At 43.2% G+C, this 23,112-nt stretch overlaps 1 protein-coding gene across 4 annotated transcripts in view; it reads right to left on the bottom strand.

The window, feature by feature from the left end:
* MAP7D2 (MAP7 domain containing 2) overlaps positions 1 to 23,112 on the bottom strand; it is a 101,340-nt gene that overhangs the window by 3,825 nt on the left and 74,403 nt on the right. For all 4 annotated transcript variants that reach the window (XM_070366645.1, XM_070366648.1, XM_070366646.1 and 1 more), the window contains 7 exons: positions 15,017 to 15,294; positions 14,313 to 14,445; positions 11,011 to 11,233; positions 10,153 to 10,257; positions 6,580 to 6,636; positions 6,043 to 6,121; positions 1,975 to 2,161 (listed from right to left, as the gene is read on the bottom strand). In XM_070366645.1, coding sequence (XP_070222746.1) covers positions 1,975 to 2,161; positions 6,043 to 6,121; positions 6,580 to 6,636; positions 10,153 to 10,257; positions 11,011 to 11,233; positions 14,313 to 14,445; positions 15,017 to 15,294 — 1,062 coding nt within the window. The remainder of the gene's footprint in view (positions 1 to 1,974; positions 2,162 to 6,042; positions 6,122 to 6,579; positions 6,637 to 10,152; positions 10,258 to 11,010; positions 11,234 to 14,312; positions 14,446 to 15,016; positions 15,295 to 23,112) is intronic.

Raw genomic sequence — 23,112 nt, 5'->3', positions numbered from 1 at the left:
ACATTATAAAAGATACAGGTTAATTCAAGTCTGAGACACTGACAGAAATGAGGCCCCCATGAATGAGAACAGGGAAGTGGATTTTAGACAGGAGAGCAGGGGCAGCGCACAACCTTTAAAAGAATGACATAACCCTTGAGGATATGACAAAAACTAGTTAGAACCGATTAGGCCCAAGATGGTGGAAGACTGGACATCCACTAGACCTTGGGCCTCATTATATGCTCACTGTAATACATTTGTATACGATAAATGACACACGCGAAGATGCCATGACAGTTTAGAGAAGTTCCACTGTGTGTCAACCATAGGGCCTAGCTCAGATGAGCAGCGGGCTGGGATGTGAAGTCCCCTCACCAGGAGTCTCTCTGAACAGCCAGAGTAGGGCTGCTGTCAGGTTTGTCTGTTGTTTTTTTTTTTTTTTTCCTCCTCCATAAGAGCCCGGAGAAGAATCTAGAAAAACTAGCTGAACTGCAGAAGCTCAGATGATCTGTCTCCCTCACACTGAACATAGTTAAAGCGAAGCAGCTGAACTAGCACCACTTCCGGTGGCTGGAGCCTAGGCAAACTGTTTCATTACTGGGAACGTCTGCCCCATTTCCACTGTGACCACCTCCATTCCCAGGATTTTATCAGCTGCTCAGAGCATGGGGAGGACAGAATGGTGCCATAAGCTTGGGCGCTGCCCCCAGGAGTCACCCTTCTCCAAATGCAGAGGCAGCCACAGTAAGAATGCAGCACATAAACAAAGCTCCTTCATTTCCTTTAACCTTGGCCAGTGCCAGGTCTCGTCCAGTTCCCTCACCCAGAGGCAGAAAAAATACGCACAACTGCCTCAACGTGGCATGGGGTGGGTGGGTGGATAGGTACTGCGTTATCCTTTATGATGCCTCAGCAGTTCCCACCTACTGGAGGGGACAGAGTGGTGCCAATCAGGGGAAGTCTGCCAGGACAGTGGCGGGTGGTGGCAAGGGCTGAGGAGGTCCTGTTATCAGACTGCTCAGGACTCGTTCTACTGGGGACAGGGCGGCTGGACTCGGTGTTTTCACATTATGTGGCTTAAGGCCAGCTGTGATATTTATAATCAGTGTGCCCTGGGAAAGGCCCTGCTTCCCAACCCCTCACCCTAGGCCGAGGCTGGGAATTCACAGGAAAGAGAGAAGGGTAAGCTGCAGCAGGCTGGAGCTCTGGCAGAGCTTGTGCAAAATCCTGGCATTCCCTCCTGAACACAGAGAAGACCCCCACTCATCTCTGCCCCAAGCCCAGGCTGACTGAGCATTACTTTTGTCAGGGAATAATTTGCCAGGTGATGTTATCCAAAACACACCAGTTAAGAATTCCTTAAGTTGTTAGGATCTGAAAGCAAATTAGTTCCTTATCAAGTCTCCAATGACAAGTCTATTTAAACATGAGACACTGGACACAGTGGGTGGGCCCTTCTGGTGCCCTACCCAGATCCTCTTTACCTGCGGTTGTGCCCATCCTCCAGGTGCTATGGACTCACAGCTGACACGCTTCCTCTGGATGACTGCCTTGGCTGATGGAAGCGTCCCCACCCCAGATTCTCCACAGTCAACAGCTGATGAACACAGTGCCGTGAAGGCCCCATCTTTATCACAGTCAGAGCCCTCTCTGGTGGAAGACCATCCTGCAGAGCTCCATGAGACCAGCTGAGACCGCATCCATTGCTGAGTGACTTCCCCTGCCCAATCCTGCTTCCCTCCCACTCCCTTCTCCTGAGAGCTCTCCTCCACTAAAATCCATGCCCCAGAATCCCTGTTCCAGGTTCTGCTTCTAGGGAACTCAACCCAAAATACAGATATTACTTATACCATGGTTAGTTTTCCTGAATAGCAACTGCACCTATTTTAGGTGTGTACAAAGATTTGGGGGTGGAAAAGATGAAATCAGCTAAGGGATGGTGGAGGTATCTGGGGAAGAGATGAGGCTCAAATTCAAAAGCAATGTACTTACCTCATATCCATAGACTGAACTTCTTCAGTTGAATCATCTAGACTGTTTGATTTCCCATCAAGGGTGTCCAGATGAACAAGTCCCTCAACTGGTTTAAGTTCATCAGTGAAAACATCTTGAGGGAAAGTTTCTAGGGCAGCATGTTCCACAACATTTACTTCTTGGAAGGTGTTCAATACACTGATTTCTGATAGAGAACACAAAGTCATTCCATCAATCATAAAATACACCAATGAAATAACATGGGGAATATCTATGTAGGCAATTAATCCTCTGCTTTACCAACGACGCAACATCTTTTGTAAAAAGAACCCCAGGCAGTCACCTTCATACCAGGAAGAGAAGACAAATGACATCATCTGTGTTTGTGCAGGGCTCATGGCCCACTCTCCCCACTTCATGCATCACAGCTCTGTTGTGGTGAAGGGGCTTGCATAACTCAGTGAAACCATGAGCTATGCCATGTAGGGCCACCCAAGAAGGACAGGTCATAGTGGGGAGTTCTGACAAAACATGGTCCACTGAAGGAGGAAATGGCAACTCACTCCACTATTCTGCCTTGAGAACCACATGGACAGTATGAAAAGGCAAAAAGATATGACACCAGAAGATGAGTCCCCCAGGTCAGAAGGTGTCCAATATGCTACTGGGGAAAAGTGGAGGGCAATTACTAACAGTTCCAGAAAGAATGGAGCAACTGGGCCAAAGCAGGAACAATGCTCAGTTGTGGATGTGTCTGGTGGTGCAAGTTAAGTCCGATGCTTTAAAGAACAATATTGCATAGGAACCTGGAATGTTAGGTCCATGAATCAAGGTAAATTGGATGTGCTCAAGCAGGAGATGGCAAGGCTGAACATCAACATCTTAGGAATCAGGGAACTAAATGGACGGGAATGGCAAATTTAATTCATTATATTTACTACTGTGGGCAAGAATACCAAATGAAAGAGTCAACAATGCAGTCCTAAATGCAGTACTTGGGTGCAATCTCAAAAATGACAGAATAAGCTAGTTTCGTTTCCATGGCAAACGATTCAACATCACAGTAATCCGAGTTTATGCTCCAATCACTGGTGCTGAACAACTTTAAGTTGACCAGTTCTATGAAGATCTACAATACATTCCAGAACTAACACCAAAAAAAATATTTCCTTTTCATTATAGGGGATGGGGAGGCAAAAGTAGGAAGTCAAGAGATACCCAGAATAACAGGTAAGTTTGGTCTTAAAGAGTACAAAATAAAGCAGGGCAAAAGCTAACAGAGTTTTGTCATGAGAACACACTGGTCATAGCAAACACACTCTTCCAACAACCCAACTCTATACACATGGACATCTCCAGATGTCAATACCGAAATTGGATTGACTATGTTCTTTGCAGATGCTGAAGATGGAGAAGCTCTATACAAGCAGCAAAAACAAGACCTGGAGTTGACTGTGGCTCAGATCATGGGCTCCTTATTATAAAATTCAGGCTCAAAGTGAAGAAAGTAGGGGAAACCACTAGGCCATTTAGGTATTTGACCTAAGTCAAATCCCTTATGATTACACAGTGGAGGTGACGAATAGATTCAAAGGATTAGATCTGGTAGACAGAGTGCCTGAAGAACTATGGATAGAGGTTCATAATGTTGTACAGGAGGTGGTGACCAAAACCATCCCCCCCAAAAAGTAATACAAGAAAGGTCAACTGGTTGTCTGAGGAGGCTTTACAAATAGCTGAGGAAAGAAGAGAAGGAAAGGCAAGGGAGAAAAGGAAAGATACACCTAAATGAATGCAGAGTTTCAGGGAATAGCAAGGAGACATAAGAAGGTCTTCTTAAATGAGCAATACAAAGAAGGAGAGGAAAACAACAGAATGGGAGAAACTAGAGATATCTTTAAGAAAACTGGAGATATAAAGGGAACATTTCATGCAAGGATGTGCATGATAAAAGGCAAAAACAGTAAGGACCTAACAGAAGCAGAAGAGATTCAGAAGTGGCAAGAATAGACAGAAGAATAGACAGACTACATAAGAAAGGTCTTAATGACCCAGATAACCACGACAGTACAGTCACTCATCTAGAGCCGGACATCCTGGAGTGTAAAGTCAGGTGGGCCTTAGGAAACATTACTATGAACAAAGCTAGTGGAGGTGATGTAATTTCAATGAGCTATTTCAAATCCTAAAAGATGATGCTGTTAAAGTGCTGCACTCAATATGTCAGCAAATTTGGAAAACTCAGCAGTGGCCACAAGACTGGAAAAGGGGAGTTTTCATTCCTCAAAGAAGGGCAATGCTAAAGAATGGTCAAACTACTATACAGTTGCACTTGTTTCACATGCTCGGAAGATTATGCTCAAAATCCTTCAAATTAGGCTTTAGCAGTAGGTGAACTGAGAAATTCCAGATGTACAAGCTGGGTTTTGAAGAGGCAGAGGAACCAAAGATCAAAATGCCAACATTCATTCGATCATGGAAAAGGCAAGGGAGTGCCAGAACAACATCTACTTCTGCTTCACTGACTATGCTAAAGCCTTTGACTGTGTGGATCACAACCAACTGTGGAAAATTCTTAAAGAGATGGGAATATCAGACCACTTCACCTGTCTCCTGAGTAACCTGTATGGAGGTCAAGAAGCAACAGTTAGAACCCGACATGGAACAACAGATTGGTTGAAAATTGGGAAAGCAGTAGGACAAGGCCGTATACTGTCACCCTGCTTATTTAACTTATATGCAGAGTACATAATGTGAAATGCTGGGCTAGATAAATCACAAGTTGGAATCAAGATTGCTGGGAAAAAATACAACAACCTCAGATATGCAGATGATGCCACTTTAATGGGAGAAAGTGAAGAGGAACCAAAGAGCTTCTTGGTGAGGATCAAAGAGGAGGGTGAAAAAGCTGGCTTGAAACATTAAAAAAAAAAAAAAAAAAAACTGAGGTCATGGCATCAGGTCCCATTACTTCATGGAAAACAGAAGGGGAAAAGTGGAAGCAGTGACAGATTTTATCTTCTTGGGCTCTAAAACCACTGTGGATGCTGACTGCAGCCATGAAATTAAAAGATCCTTGCTTGTTGGAAAGAAAGCTATGACAAACCTAGACAGCATGTTAAAAAGAAGAGACATCACTTTGCCAACAAAGGTCTGTCTAGTCAAAGCTATGGTTTTTCCAGTAGTCATGGATGGAAGTGAGAGTTGGACCCTAAAAACAGCTGAGCACCAAAGATTTGATGCTTTTGAATTGTGAAGCTAGAGAAGACTCTTGAGAGTTCCTTGGAGTGTAAAACCTGTCAATCCTAAAGGAAATCATCCCTGAATATTCATTGGAAGGAGTGATGCTGAAGCTGAATCTCCAATACTTTGGCCACCTGATGTGAAGAGCTGACTCACTGGAAAGGACCCTGATGATGGGAAAGATTGAAGGCAAAAGGAGAAGAGGGTGGCAGAAGATGAAATGATTAGATAATATCATTGACTCAATGGGCATGAATTTGAGCAAACTCCAGGAGATAGTGGAAGACAGAGGAGTTTGGCCTGTTACAGTCCGTGGGGTTGCAACATCGGACACAACTTAGTGACTGAACAACAACATGACTCACCCAAGAAACTTGATGTCATATCCTGTACAGGTCCCCAGGCTCTTGAGCCACAAGGCAAAAGAGAAACGTGAAGAGTGACTTTGAGATGGATATATGTTTTCTGACTCTGGCTGCCATGAAACCTGAGGAGCTTTAAGAATCCATGACAGAAAAGAGCTGGACTATCCAGAAGTCCCGAAGGCAGGAGAAACTGCTGTAGAACAAGAGAGTCAGTTCTTAACAGAACGTGACCAGCAATTAAGCCCTCTGGAAAGCAGCCTAGCCAGCAGATGGCCTGGCTCTGGTGCTGGGGTTATTAGAGTAACTGAGGGACCTACTGGTTTTCAAGTGGACCTGTAGAGATGGTGATGGGGAAAAGTACATGGGCTTTGTGCAGTGATAATGCTCTTCAGACCGATAGGTGCTAGTTCCCTACAGGAAACACCATGAGCCCTCACTTTCTGAAACGAAGAACCCGAGAATCAGATCTCACACTCACCTATTTTGTTAGGGACCATGGGTTCTGTCTTATTTTCCACACAGAGAGCAGACTGAAGCTCCACTTTTGGGTCTTCTTTCTGAAAACAAACAGAGGGAAGGTAGGCTTTATGTACCAAGACAAGTGCTTTTGAAAAGCATCAGGGGATATTTGGAATCATGCTGAGCCATCTGTCCATTCCATGGTAATTCTTTGAATTTTCTGAGTGTATTATAAATCAGCTGTGTTTCCCATAGTAATATGCCACCATTCTCTTTTTTTATCTATGGACTACAGTGCTTCTCCCTGCATCCCTACCTCCACTTCTCTGAGGAAATTTTTATTACCACTCCATCCTGGAAACTCCTTTCTTAGACTCCTCTTTCCTTTTAGACACCAACAGTCTTCTTAATCTAGCCAGGAACAAAGCAGGAAGAACCCTTTTTTTTTTTTTTTTCCTGGCTAATGCTCTCTGAGACCTACAACATCACTGAATATATTCTACCATTATGTTCTTCTCAGTACATGAATTATGAAAATGGCACTCTGAATGCCTACCTTCACTTCCAAAGACACATCACTCTTTCTTGTTCTCTTCATAATTTCATCTATTCTCTGGAAACCAAAAAGAAACAGGTAAGAGGACTACACCAAAAAAGATGTCCTTTTCATCAGAGGGGACTGGAATGCAAAAGTAGGAAGTCAAGAGATACCTGGAATAACAAATAAGTTTGGCCTTGTAATACAAAATGAAGCAGGGCAAAGGCTAACAGAGTTTTGCCAAGAGAATGCATTCGTCATAGCAAACACCCTCTTCCAACAACACAAGAGACGACTCTACACATGGACACCACCAGATAGTCAATACCAAAATCAGACTGATTATATTCTTTGCACTGAAGATGGAGAAGCTCTATACAGTTAGCAAAAAGAAGACTGGGAGCTGACTGTGGCTCAGATCATGAACTCCTTATTATAAAATTCAGACTTAAATTGAAGAAAGTAGGGAAAACCACTAGGCCCTTCTGGTATAACCTAAATCAAATCCCTTATGATTATACAGTGGAAGTGACAAATAGATACAAGGGATTAGATCTGATAGAGTGTATGGAGAACTATGGACAGAGGTTCATGACATTGTACAGGAGGCAGTGATCAAGACCATCTTCAAGAAAAAGAAATGCAAAATGGCAAAATAGTTGTCTGAGGAGGCCTTACATATAGCTGAGAAAAGAAGAGAAGGGAAAGGCAAAGGAGAAAAGGAAAGATAAACCCACCTGAATGCAGAGTTCCAAAGATTAGCAAGGACAGATAAGAAAGCCTTCCTCAGTGACCAATGCAAAGAAATAGAGGAAAACAATAGAATGGGAAAGACTAGAGATCTCTTCAAGAAAATTAGAGATACCAAGGGAACATTTCATGCAAAGATGGGCACAATAAAGGACAGAAATGGTATGGATGTAACAGAAGCAGAAGATATTAAGGAGAGGTGGCAAGAATACACAGAACTGTACAACAAAGATCTTAATGACCCAGATAACCACGATGGTGTGATCACTGACCTAGCGCCAGACATCCTGGAATGTGAAGTCAAGTGGGCCTTTGGAAGCATCACTATGAACAAAGCTAGTGGAGGTGATGGAATTTCAGCTGAGCTATTTCAAATCCTAAAAGATGATGGTATGAATGTGCAGCACTCAATATGCCAGCAAATTTGGAAAACTCAGCAGTGGCCACAGGACTGGAATACTCATTCAGTGGCCACTAAACGAAAAAGGTCAGTTTTCATTCCAATCCCAAAGAAGGGCAATGCCAAAGAATGTTCAAACTACTGCACAAATGCACTCATTTCACATGCTAGCAAAGTAATGCTCAAAATTCTCCAAGCTAGGCTTCAAGAGTATGTGAACTGAGAACTTGCAGACGTTCAAGCTGGATTTAGAAAAGGCAGAGGAACCAGAGACAAAATTTCCAACATCCATTGGATCATAGAAAAAATAAGAGAATTCCAGAAAAACATCTACTTCTGCTTTATTGATTATGCCAAAGTCTTTGACTGTGTGGATCACAACAAACTGTGGAAAATTCTTAAAGAGATGCGAATACCAGATCACCTTACCTTCCTCCTGTGAAACCTGTATGCAGGTTAAGAACCAACAGTTAGAACCGGACATGGAACAAAACCGGCTGGTTCAAAATTGGGAACAGAGTACCTCAAGGCTGTATATTGTCACCCTGCTTATTTAACTTATGTGCAGAGTACATCATGAGAAATGCCAGGCTGGATAAAGCACAAGCTGGAATCAAGATTGCCGACAGAAATATCAATAACCTCAGATATGCAGACGGTAACACCATCATGGCAGAAAGTGAAGAGGAACTGAAGAGCCTCTTGATGAAAGTGAAAGAGGATAGTGAAAAAGCTGGCTGAAAACTCAACATTCAAAAAACTAAGATCATGGCATCAGGTCCCACCACTTCATGGTAAATAGATGGGAAACAATGGAAACAGTGACAGACTTTATTTTCTTGGGCACCAAAATCACTGTGGACAGTGATTGCAGCCATGAAATTAAGAGATACTTGCTCCTTGGAGGAAAACTATGACAAACTTAGACAGTGTATTAAAAAGCAGAGACATAACTTTGTTTAAAGGTCCATATAGTCAAAGCTATAGTTTTTCCAGTAGTCATGTATGGATGTGAGAGTTGGACCATATAAACAAGGCTGAGCACCAAAGAATTGATGCTTTTGAACTGCAGTGTTGGAGAAGACTCTTGAGAGTCCCTTGGACTACAAGGAGATCCAACCAGTCAATCCTAAAGGAAATCAGTCCTGAAGCTCCAGTATCTTGGCCACCTGATGAGAAGAGCCGACTCATTAGAAAAGACCCTGATGCTAGGAAAGACTGAAGGCAGGAGGCGAAGGGCATGACAGAGGATGAGATGGTTAGATGGCATCACCAACTCAATGGACGAGTTTGCTCAAGCTCCAGGAGATGGTAAAGGACAGGGAAGCCTGGTATGCTGCAGTCCACGAGGTTGCAAAGAGTCAGACGTGACTAAGTGACTGAACAACAACAACAAAGAGGACTACAAGACCAAAAATAGATACAAGTATCTTGGTCTGTATGCAATTTCACATTTCTCAGAGAACTCATAAAAGAGAAATCTTAGCAGACGATAATGTGTATAGAAAGTGCCTGCATTGGTTTTACAGATATATACCTCTGCCATATGAACAAGGTCAAATGCTTAAGTGAACTAGTAAGTATCTAGAATCAATCGTTTATATCCCATCTTTCTCCTTCCTCTCTTTAGATTAGCTAGAATTCAACAAATCACTACCTGTCATTCAAGAGGACCACCCAACAGAAACCCTAGCTGAAGAGCAGAAGAGGAGACCACAAACTGGACACCAACTTCACCCATAATTACATTAAATGTAAATGGTCTAAACATACCAATTAAAAAACAGAAACTGTCAAACTTGATTTAAATAACAAATCCTGACTCTATGCTGTTTATAGGTGTGCGTGCCCAGTCATGTTCAACTCTGCGACCCCAAGGACTGTAGCCCACCAGGCTCTTCCATCCATGGAATTTTCCAGGCAAGAATACTGCAATTGGTTGTCATTGCCTTCTCCAGTGCTGTTTATAAGGGAAACATTTATAAGAACACAAGTAGGTTTAAAGTAAAAAAATTCATCATGCAGGTGCTAATCATAAAAAGACTGACAAAGTAGAATTTAAGACAAAAAGTATTACTAGACATAAAGAAGGAATATTTCATAATGATATAAGGGTCAATTCAACAGGAAAACTTAATAACTTGAAATATAAATTCACCTAACAGTAGAGCTTCAAAATATATGAAAACAAAAATGTGTAGAACTGGAAGGAGTAATGCACAAATCCATAATCACAGATGACATTTTCAGTACCCATCTCTCAGTAAATAAAAGAAGATGACAGAAAACTCATAAAGATACAGAAGATTTGAATAGTATGATCAATGAACTCAACCTAAATAACAATTCTAAGAGCATTGTACTCAACAACTGCAGAATATAACCAGACTCCCTTCCTGTCCCTGCCTCATCCTAAGTACGCCTAATCCCTTAGCCCTCACCTTCTTCCTCTCCAGTCGCTCCTGCTCCATCTGTAGCATGATCTGTTCTCTTTTCAGACGCATTTGTTTAGCTGCCTCCTGGGCCTTTGCTTCTGCTGCTTCCTTCTGGTAGAAACATAGAAACCAAGGTATAGGTGTTACTAAGCTTAAGAAAACACTAGTTAATTCTCTGGGATTTGCACTTGTTCCTCCATCTCATCATTTACCCAAAGTGGATGCTGCTCCAATATTCAATGTGGATTTTTACAGCCTGCCCTATGACACAGCAGACATGGTTGGGTCTCACTCATACGACCTCAGTCTACCATGCAAATCACCTGCAGACACTTTGCATACAAGGTCAAGGTCTTTTTGTGTCTGAGGGCAGTCTCTGACCATGAAGTATGCATGTGGCTAGGAGTTTCAGGAAGTTAATTCCTCAAAGTTACTTTCAACCACAAGGGGCAGGAGTTGGAAGATAAATAACCTGGTTTCCTCATCCCTCCAAGGGGTAATTCTAAGGCATATTCCATAGTCTCCTAGAGTTCCACAGGGAACAAGTTCCAGATACCCACAGTAACCCACTCATCAGTGTGCTTACACTGGCTTTCTTCTCACTCCCCTATCAGCTTCCTAGGATCATCTTCCAAATAAACTGCTGACACTCAAATTCTTATCCAGGGTCTGCCTTTGGGAGAATCAAAACTGACATATAACAAACATTGCCACTTCACTTGTGTTGCCCAAAGTAACTCAAATATATGAACTAGTTCAGTTAAAGAAAATGCTTCAAGGAAACATTGTAAGTCATTCAAATTTAACTAATTTTACCTAATACTAAGGCCCTTAAGGAAGTCTATATAAAGAGTTGCACAGTACCTGCTTTACAATCATGGCTTTTTCCTGCTTTTCTTTTTCTTGTTTTTCCTTTTCTTGCTCTTCTTTCAACAGCAGCGCCTCCTTGGCCTTGCGCTTTGCCTCCTCTGCCACCTTCCTTTTCTCTTCCTCCTCTAGGTGCTTCTTTTCCTCTTCTTGTTTACGGGCTTCCTCTAGGCGAAGTCTTTCTTCCTCTGCCTTTCTTTTCAATTCCTCTCTCTCCAGTCTTTTGAGAACAAAACTATTGTTACAAGACAGTGATGACATGCCCAAAAGACAAACCACCAAGAACTCTGTGCTAACAGTAGAGCATAATGTATGTGTGACACAGTCATAGACACATGCATGTGAATTAGCACCCACTTAAGAAAATGACTCATCCTTCCCAGAAAGCCACTCCAGTCCACACAGTTACCAAAAAAATATTAACCAGGATTGACTTCAAATTCTGTGATATCGAGAGTACTAATGTATTGATTTGTGAAAGACTGTAATGAAGAGACAGATGTTCCCTAGTCAATTTACAAATGATCACAGCCCCATCATTCTTATTCAATGACAATTGTTTAAAAACTGAGAATAAATATTTAAAACCAACCTAAGCTAGAAAAAAAACTAGAAATGTCTCAATGGCTACATCTGTGCCAGACAGCAATTTAAGAACAGTGACTAGGAGCTCAAAAAGTTCACTTTGATTCTAATTAGAATGTGACTTCTGAAGTAGCAAATGGAAGGAAATGCTCAACAGAAACCTGACATTTAATACAGAAATTAAAGCATCTATTTTCCATTTATTTTGTCATTCTTAAAAACATTTTTTAGCTTTTATTCTTTGCTAAATGAAAATTAAATGACATTTAGGCATTTTTAATCCACAGGTGAATGGTTGGTGATGTAACAATAAAGAGATCTAAGCAGTGAGGGAAAATTCTGTACAGTCTTAAGTGCTTATTTTTACATTTCTAATGTTCTTCCTGCTCACGTGTCATTTCCTCATCTATGAAAAACTGTAGGTAACTATACTCATTTTGCAGTCAACTACTGACTGGCAACGTGCCACATGGCAAGACCAAGACTGCATTCTGACTGAACCACCTGCTGTGTGACCCTTCCTTGGAAAACCACTCAACATTTATGATGCCCATTCAAAACAATGGGAATAGCAACTTACCAGTGATACCTGCTTCCAAATAAAGATAATTTCTATAATCTGTATATTTTTTAGAAATAACCTCTCTTTGGAAGCATGCAGCACTGACTTACTGGGGTGTTGGTATGTTACTATAAAAGATCAAGACATTCTTGTATCCTAATGGTTGGCTTTAGAAATCGCAAAAACTGCAGTGTGCAAAAGCTGGAACAATTGAAATTATTAACAAATATTCTAGAGAACTTTGGAGAAGAGCATTATGGGGCCTACTCAGAAAGAAACTCACCAGTTCTTAGATTCTGCAATGAAAGACTAGGATGCCCAACACAGGATTATAAAAACCAGATGTATCCATAACAAAATCTCTCCCAAGGTTAATCAGAGCACTATTTCAGTTCTTCTCTCTCTTCTAAAGAGCTAGTTGTGACTGTCTCAGAGAAGTTAATACACAAAGGATATGTTGTATATAAATTAACACACAAGCTACTTCATCTTTCTCTTCATCCTCTGGGTCTGAAAAGTCACTGTTTCTTCCATTTCACCATGAGGACTTCCAAGGTGCTGGATGCAATACCCATGAGTAAATAACACATTCTCTTAGCCCCTAGGTCTCCATAATCCTCCTCATCACTCAGAACACAAATTCCTCCCCAGAGGCCCATAAGCCCCTAAAATTCCCTCCATTTAACCACACTCTGTTTCCCCCAAAGTAGAGAAAAACCAGCTTCTCCTGTGTGAAACCAAGAATCTCAAAATCCTCTGCAAGAATAAACATTCTTTCTCTCCCTGTTTAACAACCCAGAGAGAACACGGCTGTGGTCATTTTTCCAGCACCCCTCCGCTACAGGCAGCCCCACCCTGCCACTCTTGCCAGCATTACGGGTTTCCTCCAGAGTTCACCAGACCCACATGTAGTTCTGTCACCCTCTCCCATCCTTGTTCCTGTCACCCATGCCAAACCCATCCCACTTCCTCACCAGGTAGCAAGTACCAGAAAGCTCTGCATTGCAGTCACCATTTAGTGGATGCATCCCTTATCCCCAGCCGCTGGGGAGGGTCTTCTGTATAAGGAAATGCAGGAGGGTGCTGGCTGGAAGGCAGATGGCTGCACCTGCCCCAGAACAAGCTACAGGCATGCAACTCATCTGCTCAGGGCCTGCACAGGCCCTGGCCTATCACTGGAGGTCCTGCAATTCAGCTTCCTCTCCTGGGACTTCCCTTCACATACCCTGTGGTCCACGCAACCCAGCCCAAGCATACCACTCAACAAAAAGACCTGCTGCTGTTGCCCAAAAAGTTTGAGGTGGGAAAATCATCAGAAAAGTCCAGAATTTGAAGAAGGGACCAGTCAGATCTTTCCCCACCACCCTTAAAAAAAATAAATCAGTAAAAGCATAATGAGACCATGAAAGACTTGTCAAGGTCACTTACAGATCAAGAGTATTCTACAGTCTAAACTCAGAGCCAATCGTGAAGTACTACAGCATGGTGGGCTTCCTGTTATGTTAATTCTCTCAATAGTAGTGGACTACACTCTGTGATTATCCTAAAAGCTTCCTATATCAACTTAATGATAAATTTACCTTGTCCTTCAACATGCATTTCTCTCTGAATACTAAGGCTAGAAAAGGCAGAACTGTCTGTATTTTGACCAAGTGCTCCGGGGATAAATGCAGTGGTTCTCAAACTCTGGTGAAATACTGAGGCAAGACACAGCCTGGCCTGTGGATTTTTATCATAACTCTTAACAGATTGTGATACCTTCCAAAGTTTAGGGACCACTGCCATGACATCTTCTGTCCTGCTCCAGGATGGAGTCCCTGTAACCTGTGTCTCATGGACTATGAAGGTGGCTTCTGCCCCATCAACGGGTGTCTGCTCAACCCTCCTCTCTCTTACCTGGGGATGAGAGTTAGGATAACTGGGGGTCGGGGGGGACACGATTTAGGAAGCAAAATCAAGATGTTTACATCTTGGCATCTCCAGTCTTTTCAAAGAGAATCTCATTCTATAAACAAAACTCAAACTCTACTGATGGTTCTGCGAGGCCTGGCTGGTGCTAGAGTCCAGGCTGAGAACAGGGACTGTCTGTAACATTGAGATTTAGGAGCTGGGCATTTACAGCGGTCTGAAAAGGTCTGAGCACCACCCATACTTGTCTTGTTTTTCCTTCTCCAGACGTTCCTGCTCCTCCTGTTCCTTCTGCAGCCGGGCCTGTCGTCTCTTTTCAGACAGGATCTTTGTGGCCTCTCCTGCATCAGTGGTGCCCGCTGTGGGCTTCCCTGAGGCTGCGTCGGAGGAAAAGATCAAGGGACATGAAATCATGACTGCACTCACATGGGCAGCTGCCACTTGGAATTGAAAAAGCCAACCCAGTGGGTGACGGGAAATGCTGCGGGACCAGCACAATCAGCCACCGAGCAGAGGCTGCCATGGGCTGGCTGGGACCCTGGATGCATTCCACTGTGGAGGGCAGTGGAAAGGCGAGGAGGAGAGACGGGTCACCAGCAAGCCCCATGGCAGCCTCCACCACTGCACCTGTCTGGGTAAACTCACCATGGCTGTCATAGAAGCTTAGAGGACTACAGGAAGCCCCTCTCTGTGGGAAGGGCATACCCTGACCGAACATAGCTCAGCACCCCCTGGGGCTTCCACAGCCAAAAGCAGTGCCAGTCCCTCGGTCTCCTCTGCCAGGAGACACTCAGGAGAGCAAGGGGAAGGACTGGGCAACGTGCCAGCTGAGAAAGCAGCACCAGAGCATGGAGTCGTCTCTGGGGAAAATCCCCGTCTTTCCCCCAAACCCGAGGCTCCTGTGGGGATGGACTCAGTGGCAGAACCAGATGGGCAAGGAGGGCCTACCTCTGCCACCCTTGGCCTTCCCTGCCGTGGCCTCATGCTTCTCGTGCTTCTCGGTGGCCTGCCTGTCTGCCACGTGCTTCTCTGGGACCTCCTCCTTGGGTGAGCTGGCTGCCTGCTGAGGCAGGGTGCCTTCCTTCTCCTTGTTGCTCTTCTCTTTGTCTGCTTTCTTCTTGGGTGTCTCCTGGCCAGAAAAGCTGGAGAGGCGGTACTTTACCGGAGATCCTGGGTATGGCGGCTTTGTGTTCTTTGGAGACTGCGGATATGCTTTTGAAGTTGCCCTGGAAAACCAAAACCACGCCATAAGATGATTACTGGGCCTGACCACAGAACCCTCTGTTCCGAAGACATCTGGCTCCAAAAAGCTGAACAATTTCATCCTTCAAGAGGGACAAATGTAAGGAGGAGCACACACTCAGCAGTCCCTGAAGTACTATCACCCTAACAGGAATGTATGGTACTTATAAGACATCCCCTACAGAAGGGACAATGTTTTAGGAAGCTCAGCTGATGACATCATGACCTGATTTCACTTAAGTTTGACGACAACATGAGAGTAAAGTGTTAGGCATTTCCCCACCTCCTTTTTTTAGATGAACACCAAGGTTGGATCTGGCTTCAGCATATGGCAATGAATGAGCCCAGTCTTATTTTTTTCTAATTATGGCAAAATACACACAACATGAACTGTACCATCTTAACCACTTTAAAGTGTACAGTTCAGTGGTATTAAGTCAATTCACACTATAGTGCAACCATCCCTCCACTGTTTACCTCCAGAACGTTGTACTTTTTAAACACTAACTCCACATTCTTACCTCTCTCTAGCCCCTGGGAAACCACTTTACACTTTCTGTCTCAAAGGATTTGACTATTCCATATACCTCACATAAGCGGAATCATACAGTGAAAAAAAAAAATCACCTTTGCTGAGGTATAACTGACATCTAGTTCATTTTCAAGTTCTGAGGAACAAAGTCAGTGAAGAGGTGGGGAGACGGGGTGTCTTTTTTTCAAGGTTCTCAAGGTTTAAAAGATTCTCTCCAGTTACTGGGAAGATGCAAAATGTGAGAACAAGCCCATGTCCATCCAGGGAAATACAGTTTTGCTAAAATATAGGACCTTGCCTTACATCTGTTGGAAATAGGTCCATTACATGTGTCCTAGCTGAGTCTGGCTCCTGGTGAGCTCTGGTTGCTGATGACATGGGTAACAGCCTAGATTCAGTTGCTGAGTATACCCAGAAGTTCACACATACTGGGGTGACATTTGTACAGAGTACTTTTAGGAAGAACATAAAGTACCCAGCTGACAAATTACAAATTGTCACTCTCAATCCTGCAGCAGGTTGAACAATATGAAACTGCTAACAGTCAACCATTGTGACCTATAAAAATGGCAAGTCAACATAATATTAAAGGCCAATTTCTCACCAGAGACATAAAGAGTTACCTAATCAGATACTGGTGGTAAGGAAAAAACAAGATCGGATTAATATTAAACTTGGTCTTGAGCTGGAAAATAATCCTCAAGTGGTATGTGCACTGGAAAAGATGCAGGCCAGTTTTCAATTGATGCTTTCATGGTAAAAGGCAAACTCTGGCTGTTGAAGAGAACACTTTTTCTCAGTTCGTGCCAGGCTGAGGGCCACACAGTGACCCAAAGAATGTGACTTAAAAGTGACCTGGATTTTTAAAATTCAGATGTTTCAGCATCAACCATTTTACAGATATGGAATCCATCCAGATCCCACTTCCATGGTGAACTGTACACCCCTCTCCGGCAGTCCGCTCCCTAGCTGGACCAATGTGAGACCAGGAAGGATCACTTCATACTAGCCACACCAACTTCCCTTGCGCCACCATCCTGTTAGGTGTGGAGCTGCCCAGAACCCCCTGACACCTTGCCATGTGTGGTTGGCGCTTCCCCTCTGCAGACTGTCCTGCCTCAGTCCTGGGGCTCAGCTGACTCAGGCCCCACCATTTCCAGGGCATCTCTTGACAACCAGGTGTTTCTTTCCACATGCTCTAGATACCCCTGATTTTCTAATTCTGTTCCTAGACATCAACCAAATAAAAGCCAGGTAAACAATCCTCTTGCCCCCTCCATATACATATGCATATGTACCAGGGTTTCTCAACCCTGCCATGACATTTGGGCTAGATCTTTCTTTCTGTGGGGCTATTCTGAGCACTGTTTAGCAGCATCCCTGGCCTCAACTCACTAGACGTCAGCAGCAATCTACACCACTCCCCCTCCAGAGGTTGTGACAATCAAAAATGTCTGCAGACATCATCAAATGTCCCCTCAGGAGTAAGATCACCCCCAGCAAAGAACCACTGAGGTAAGACATACATACAGCACCCCCCACATACCTTCTATGTGTATAAGGCAGATGAAAGTGGTGCTCCTCTGGTTGGAGGGGTGGTGTCCTAATCCCCACACCTCCAAGGCCCACCAATGAGCTTCCTAAAGGGCCTTGGCTGGAGAGGGAATTCTTAGTGCCTCCGGTGTTCAGACAGAGTTGTACCTGGACCACCCCTCCAATAATGTGGAACTCAGGCTTCCTCTAACACCTTCCAAAACTCTGTTCATGCTTCCTGAGTGCTGTCTGCACACCAGCCCCTGAGCTAAGTGTATTTGTATATGTATGTGTATATATGTGTGTCTTTTAGTTCTCAATAACCAGTTATGACACAGGTACTATTATTATGGTCATTTTAAGGAGGAGGAAACTGGGCTTAGAGAGGTTAAATAAGCCATTGAACTGTGATCTGAACCTTCGACTTCCTGACTCCACTTCTTTCAACTTGGCCCCATTCCCTGTTTGCAGTATGGCTAAGCTGGAGTTTGGGGTCACCATGATCCCCAGATGTTCATTTTAGAAGGGGCACAGAGTAAGCACACAATAGCTATCAGATATTGGTGTTAATATATGATAAAATAAAATCTGAGTTATACTTACAGATGAGAACAAACCAAAAGCAGGAGGAAGCATAATGAGGGAAACCACAGGCCCTGCTACCTCATGATGACAATGTTCCATTAAGCATCATTTTCCAATTAGCTGCTAAAACCTATGTTTAGACTCAAACAGCCTGTATAACCTTATGGCAGGAGATGTGCTCAACAATGCCCTCCTTCCATACTGTCATCTAGGGATGCAATGATCCTATAACCACCAGGAGGGGGTCTTGAGGGAGCTGGTCCTATACACTGAGAAGATCAAAACAGGCCACTTACTCCCTGGAATGTAAAGCGCATGTTCTGTGCAGCTCTGGTGCAACCACTGCTGGGCAGTCAACAGTATAAAGAGTTACTCCTGGATGTGGGATTTGGAGAGGCCAGCCATAGGAAGGCTGCTGTTTTATGGCAGATGACGTAGACAGAAACATGTCCTCCTCCCACAAGCATTCCTAACTTGACTCATCAATTAGGAATGTCTGCTACTGAAAGGATTGGCCAAAAGCCATCTGCTCTTTTTCCTGGCCCTCATCCTCCTCCCCCAGGAGTGAAGCATGACCTCTCTGCTGGATGAGACAGAGCAAAGGTACCGGGTACCCACCGCCCAGTCCATTATAATTGTCTAAGGGACCTGCTTGCAGAAAGCACACATCTGTACTTCCCTCAGGGGTGCCTGAGACATGGGCTCCCTGGGGTCCTGGTGCAAGTACCTGTCGCACATGTGCAGACATGTGAGGAGCTCTTCTGCAGACCCCACTTCCACCAGGAGGGTCTCCAGGGCTAGACTCAGGGAGGAGTGGGTAACAGGCTTGAAATGGCTACAGGCCCAATTCATTCTATAGTCCCACCTTAGCAGCAGAAAGCCAGCATCTGGATCCCAACATGACCCCATGGCCTGGTCTAAATGGCTCACACTCAGAAGGGAAGGGAGCCCATTGAAGTCATGCCCTCCCCTCAGTCAGTGTGCTCAGAGCCTGTAAAAGGGACATGCAGGGCAGGACTATAATATCAAGGGGAAAGGCTGGCCTCCCCTGGGTAGGAGAGGTTCTGACAGCCTCAGACCTACTCAGCTCTGAGCAGCCTTGCTTCAACTTGCTTTAAGAGAACAGTCACACGTATGTTCTGTTCACACCACAGACTCTAAGGCTCTATTATAAATAAAAGTGGGCCAATTGTCCATGAGCACACATCTAAAAATAATTGCTACCTGAGAAGTAAGGGTGAATTATTTGGGATAAAACTTAATATATTAAGGAATCTAATTACATTCCCCTAACCCAGCCCTTGCCCAATAAAAAAATATAGTAACTTAGAACACACACACACACACACACACACACACACACTTGTGTACACATACAAACATGAGCTTCAAATAAGAGAAGAGTAAGTAAGTCATTGCCTTTTTTAAAAATACCAAATGACCAAACTACAGAATACAATCTTAGAAGTTCCCTATTTTATTTCCAAATCTGTAGAGTTTCCTGCTCATCCTGCCTCACTACTTCCTACATGGATGCAGTACCCTGCCAGCCCTGCAAGAGCTGCTGAACGTGGGCATCTTACACCAGGTGATGCTGGTCTGCCAGGCCCCGAGGCTCTCTGGCCCCCTGCTCACACCACTTACTGCAAGCCAAACCAAGTGTAGCAAAGCTCTTGTTTTCCCAGTTTCCTAGAAATAGATATCTTGGCTGATGAAAGAAATTAAACACAAATTAATCAGGGAACTCACTGTGCTTTCATAGTTTTATTCTAAAGTACCTTCTCATCTGTTTCATAAGGGTCTATTTGATTACCACAATAACCCAGTGAGGTACATAGGAAATTACTATTAACCATATTTTAGATTAAAAAAACCCCAATCCTAAATGCTTAAATGACCTTTCCCAAGAGGTATAAAGAGATGAGAGAGCCAAATCACTAGATTTTTCATCTTGCTTTCTAAAATAGTTTTTCCACTTCAATTTTTATTTTTTTTTTCTAATTTTATTTTATTTTTAAACTTTACATAATTGTATTAGTTTTGCCAAATATCAAAATGAATCCGCCACAGGTATACATGTGTTCCCCATCCCGAACCCTCCTCCCTCCTCCCTCCCCATACCATCCCTCTGGGCCGTCCCAGTGCACCAGCCCCAAGCATCCAGTTCAATTTTTAAAAACTCAATATCTCCAGTGATTAAAAACTTAACAAAAGGAATTCACAAATTTTGTTGGATTAACAGAGATAGGCCTCTCTGATGCACAAGGCAGGATTATATAACCTTTTGAGGTTCCGTGACTGGTAGGAAATATAAACAAACACCTCTGTAAGCAGAGCAGCAAGAAGACTCTCAGGAGAGGGTTGTCACGCTTCTGAACGTGAGTTTACTGCAAAGCATAAACCCAAAGGGCTTTTTATCCTCCACATCTTGGAATCTAGTTCTATTTTTCTCCTAAGCCACTTGACTCCAGGCCAAGTAAACACAGACCACCCACAGGATGGGAGGGGTCTGTTGCCTCATCAGTACAACTTGATCAACATGCTGACAAGTCTATTTGTCAATCACATTTTACTACTTTCTAGAGGGAATATGAGCGATTTTATACCAGAGAAACCTGTGTATACCACCTCAACTCAGTGATCACAGCTATCATCACCAGTAATGAAACATGGCCTCCTGACATCATAGCCTCTTGACACGATGCACTGAGAAGGAACCAATATCCCTTCCACAAGACTCCTGCCCCCAATGTATAATCTGAGTCTAACCACGAGGAAACAGCAAACCAATTCAAAATGAAGGACAGTGCTAAAAAAAAACCCACTGGTCTGTGCTCTTTACAAATGTCAGGGTCATTAAGAAAGGCTGAAGAACTATTGCAAGTTAATGGAGACTGAGGTGGCAAGACAACTAAATGCAACGTGGGACCCTGGGTTGGATTCTGGACCAGGAAAAAGATGTTGTAGAGGATCTCACTGGGACAGCAGGCAAAGATTACAGTCTGGAAATTAACAACATCATGTCAAATGTTAACTTTCCTAACTTTTCACAACTATATTGTGGTCACACAAGAGAATATCTTCATTCTTAGGGATAAAGGGTCAGGATGTCTGCAAATGACTCTCAAATGGTTCTCAGAAAATGTGTATCTATGGAGACTGCATGAGAGTGAGTAGGGGATGGGAATGATAAAATCTGTGCAGCTACAAGCGAACAGGATGAAAGGTATACAGGAGTTCTTTATTCTATTCTTGCAATTCTTCTATAAGATTGAAGTGATTTCAAAATAAAAAGGTTTTTAAAATTGGTCTAAACTCAAATTATTCTCTACTAAGACTGACAAATACAGGACTAGGACTGGGTGAGTATATAATTATGGCTGTGAGGAGGAGGTATAACTTAATATTTTCAATTATCCTTTTCAAGAAAAATTTCAGGAAAGAATGTAAGTGTATCTGAGAAGGACGGTGGTAACACACACAATAGTTAAACCATCACTGCAGGGAGCCCTGGTCCACTGTAGATACTCACTTGGGCAGGGCAATGCTGCCACACATCTACCAAAGAAGCCTATGCGAATGGCGCTCGGCAGTGACTAATTAGATGCCCTCAACCATGAAAGACATAGACAGGTTGGCTCCAGGAGCCTGTGATTCTAAAGGGAGGTGCTTATTTTGTGCCATCAGACAACTTGCCTTAATTCCTTCCCTCATATGGACTCTCAGTTTTGTTTCTAATGCATGATAAAATGAAATTAACTTAGGTTCCTGATACAAAATTGATCTCAGGCAAGCTATCTCTGAAAGTCATTATCTTTGGCAGATTAAATTTTCCAAAGACGGCCCCAATAATATCTTCTTCCACCTCACATGATCTTTTCAAGTTTATTTTTCCATTCCATTGAATCTGAGGTGTTTCCACTGCTTTGACCAAGAAAACACAGCAGAGAAGGAATGCTGTGCCAATTCGAGGCACAGGCCTTAACTGGGGTTTATGGGCCAAAATCCTTAATAGGCTATCTTGGACCTTAGGTTGTAACTGTAGCACCAGTTGACAGTGAACCATAATTGCACAGAAGACCCCCAGGGTGAGAACTTTCCAGTGAGCCCATGTTAATCCACAGAACAACCACATAAAAGACCCTAAGACCCTCCCGGTAAGCCCAAGTCACAGAGCTGTGAGAATTAATAACAAATTATTGTTTTATGCCACTAGGTTTTAGAGAGTTTGTCACAGCAGCAAGGGATAATGGATACGTTTCCCATCACAATGACCAAACCAATTTGGAATACATTTCTAAGAATCTGAAACCATTAGAGAATATTTCACAAAGAAGAACTAGGAGTACAAACAGCACCAACCAGCAGAGGCAGAGGCAAGACAGACTGGGTAAATCCACTTGGTCACACTCAATTTCCTTTCTCTAGGTTATAAGAGGCAATCTATGCTCCATCCACATCTTTAAGAGTGTTGCTGAAGCTAGTTTTCTAAAACCATACAAGTACCCGACAATGCCAATCAACAATGAAAATAAACTTGAACACTTAAAAGAGCAATGCTATTAATATGCACAGCTACCCTACAGTGATTTAACTGTTCAGATCTGGGATGAATCCAAAGGTGGAATTAAGATTGTTCAGAGAAATATCAACAACATCAGATATGCAGATGATACCACTCTAACGGCAGAAAGTGAAGAGGAACGAAAGAGTCTCTTGATGAGAGTGAAAGAAGAGAGTGAAAAAGTTGGCTTAAAACTCAACGTAAAGAAAACTAATATCATGGCATCCAGTCCCATCACTTCATGGCAAATAGATGGGCAAAAAAGTAGAAACAGTGACAGACTTTATTTTCTTGGGCTCCAAAATCACTGTGGACGGTGACTGCAGCCATGAAATTAAGAGACACTTGTTCCTTGGAAGGAAAGCTATGACAAACTTAGACAGTGTATTAAAAAGCAGAGACAACACTTTGTCTAAAGATCTGTATAGTCAAAGCTATGGTTTTTCCAGTAGTCATGAAAGGATGTGAGAGTTGTACCATAAAGAAGGTTGAATGCTGAAGAACTGATGGTTTCGAATTGTGGTGCTTAAGAGTCCCTTGGACAGCAAGAAGATCCAACCAGTCAATCCTAAAGGAAATCAACCCTGA

Source organism: Bos mutus, chromosome X, assembly GCF_027580195.1.
Source record: "Bos mutus isolate GX-2022 chromosome X, NWIPB_WYAK_1.1, whole genome shotgun sequence".
Classification (NCBI taxonomy): Eukaryota; Metazoa; Chordata; class Mammalia; order Artiodactyla; family Bovidae; genus Bos; species Bos mutus.
This window is presented reverse-complemented; position numbering and strand designations above follow the sequence as displayed.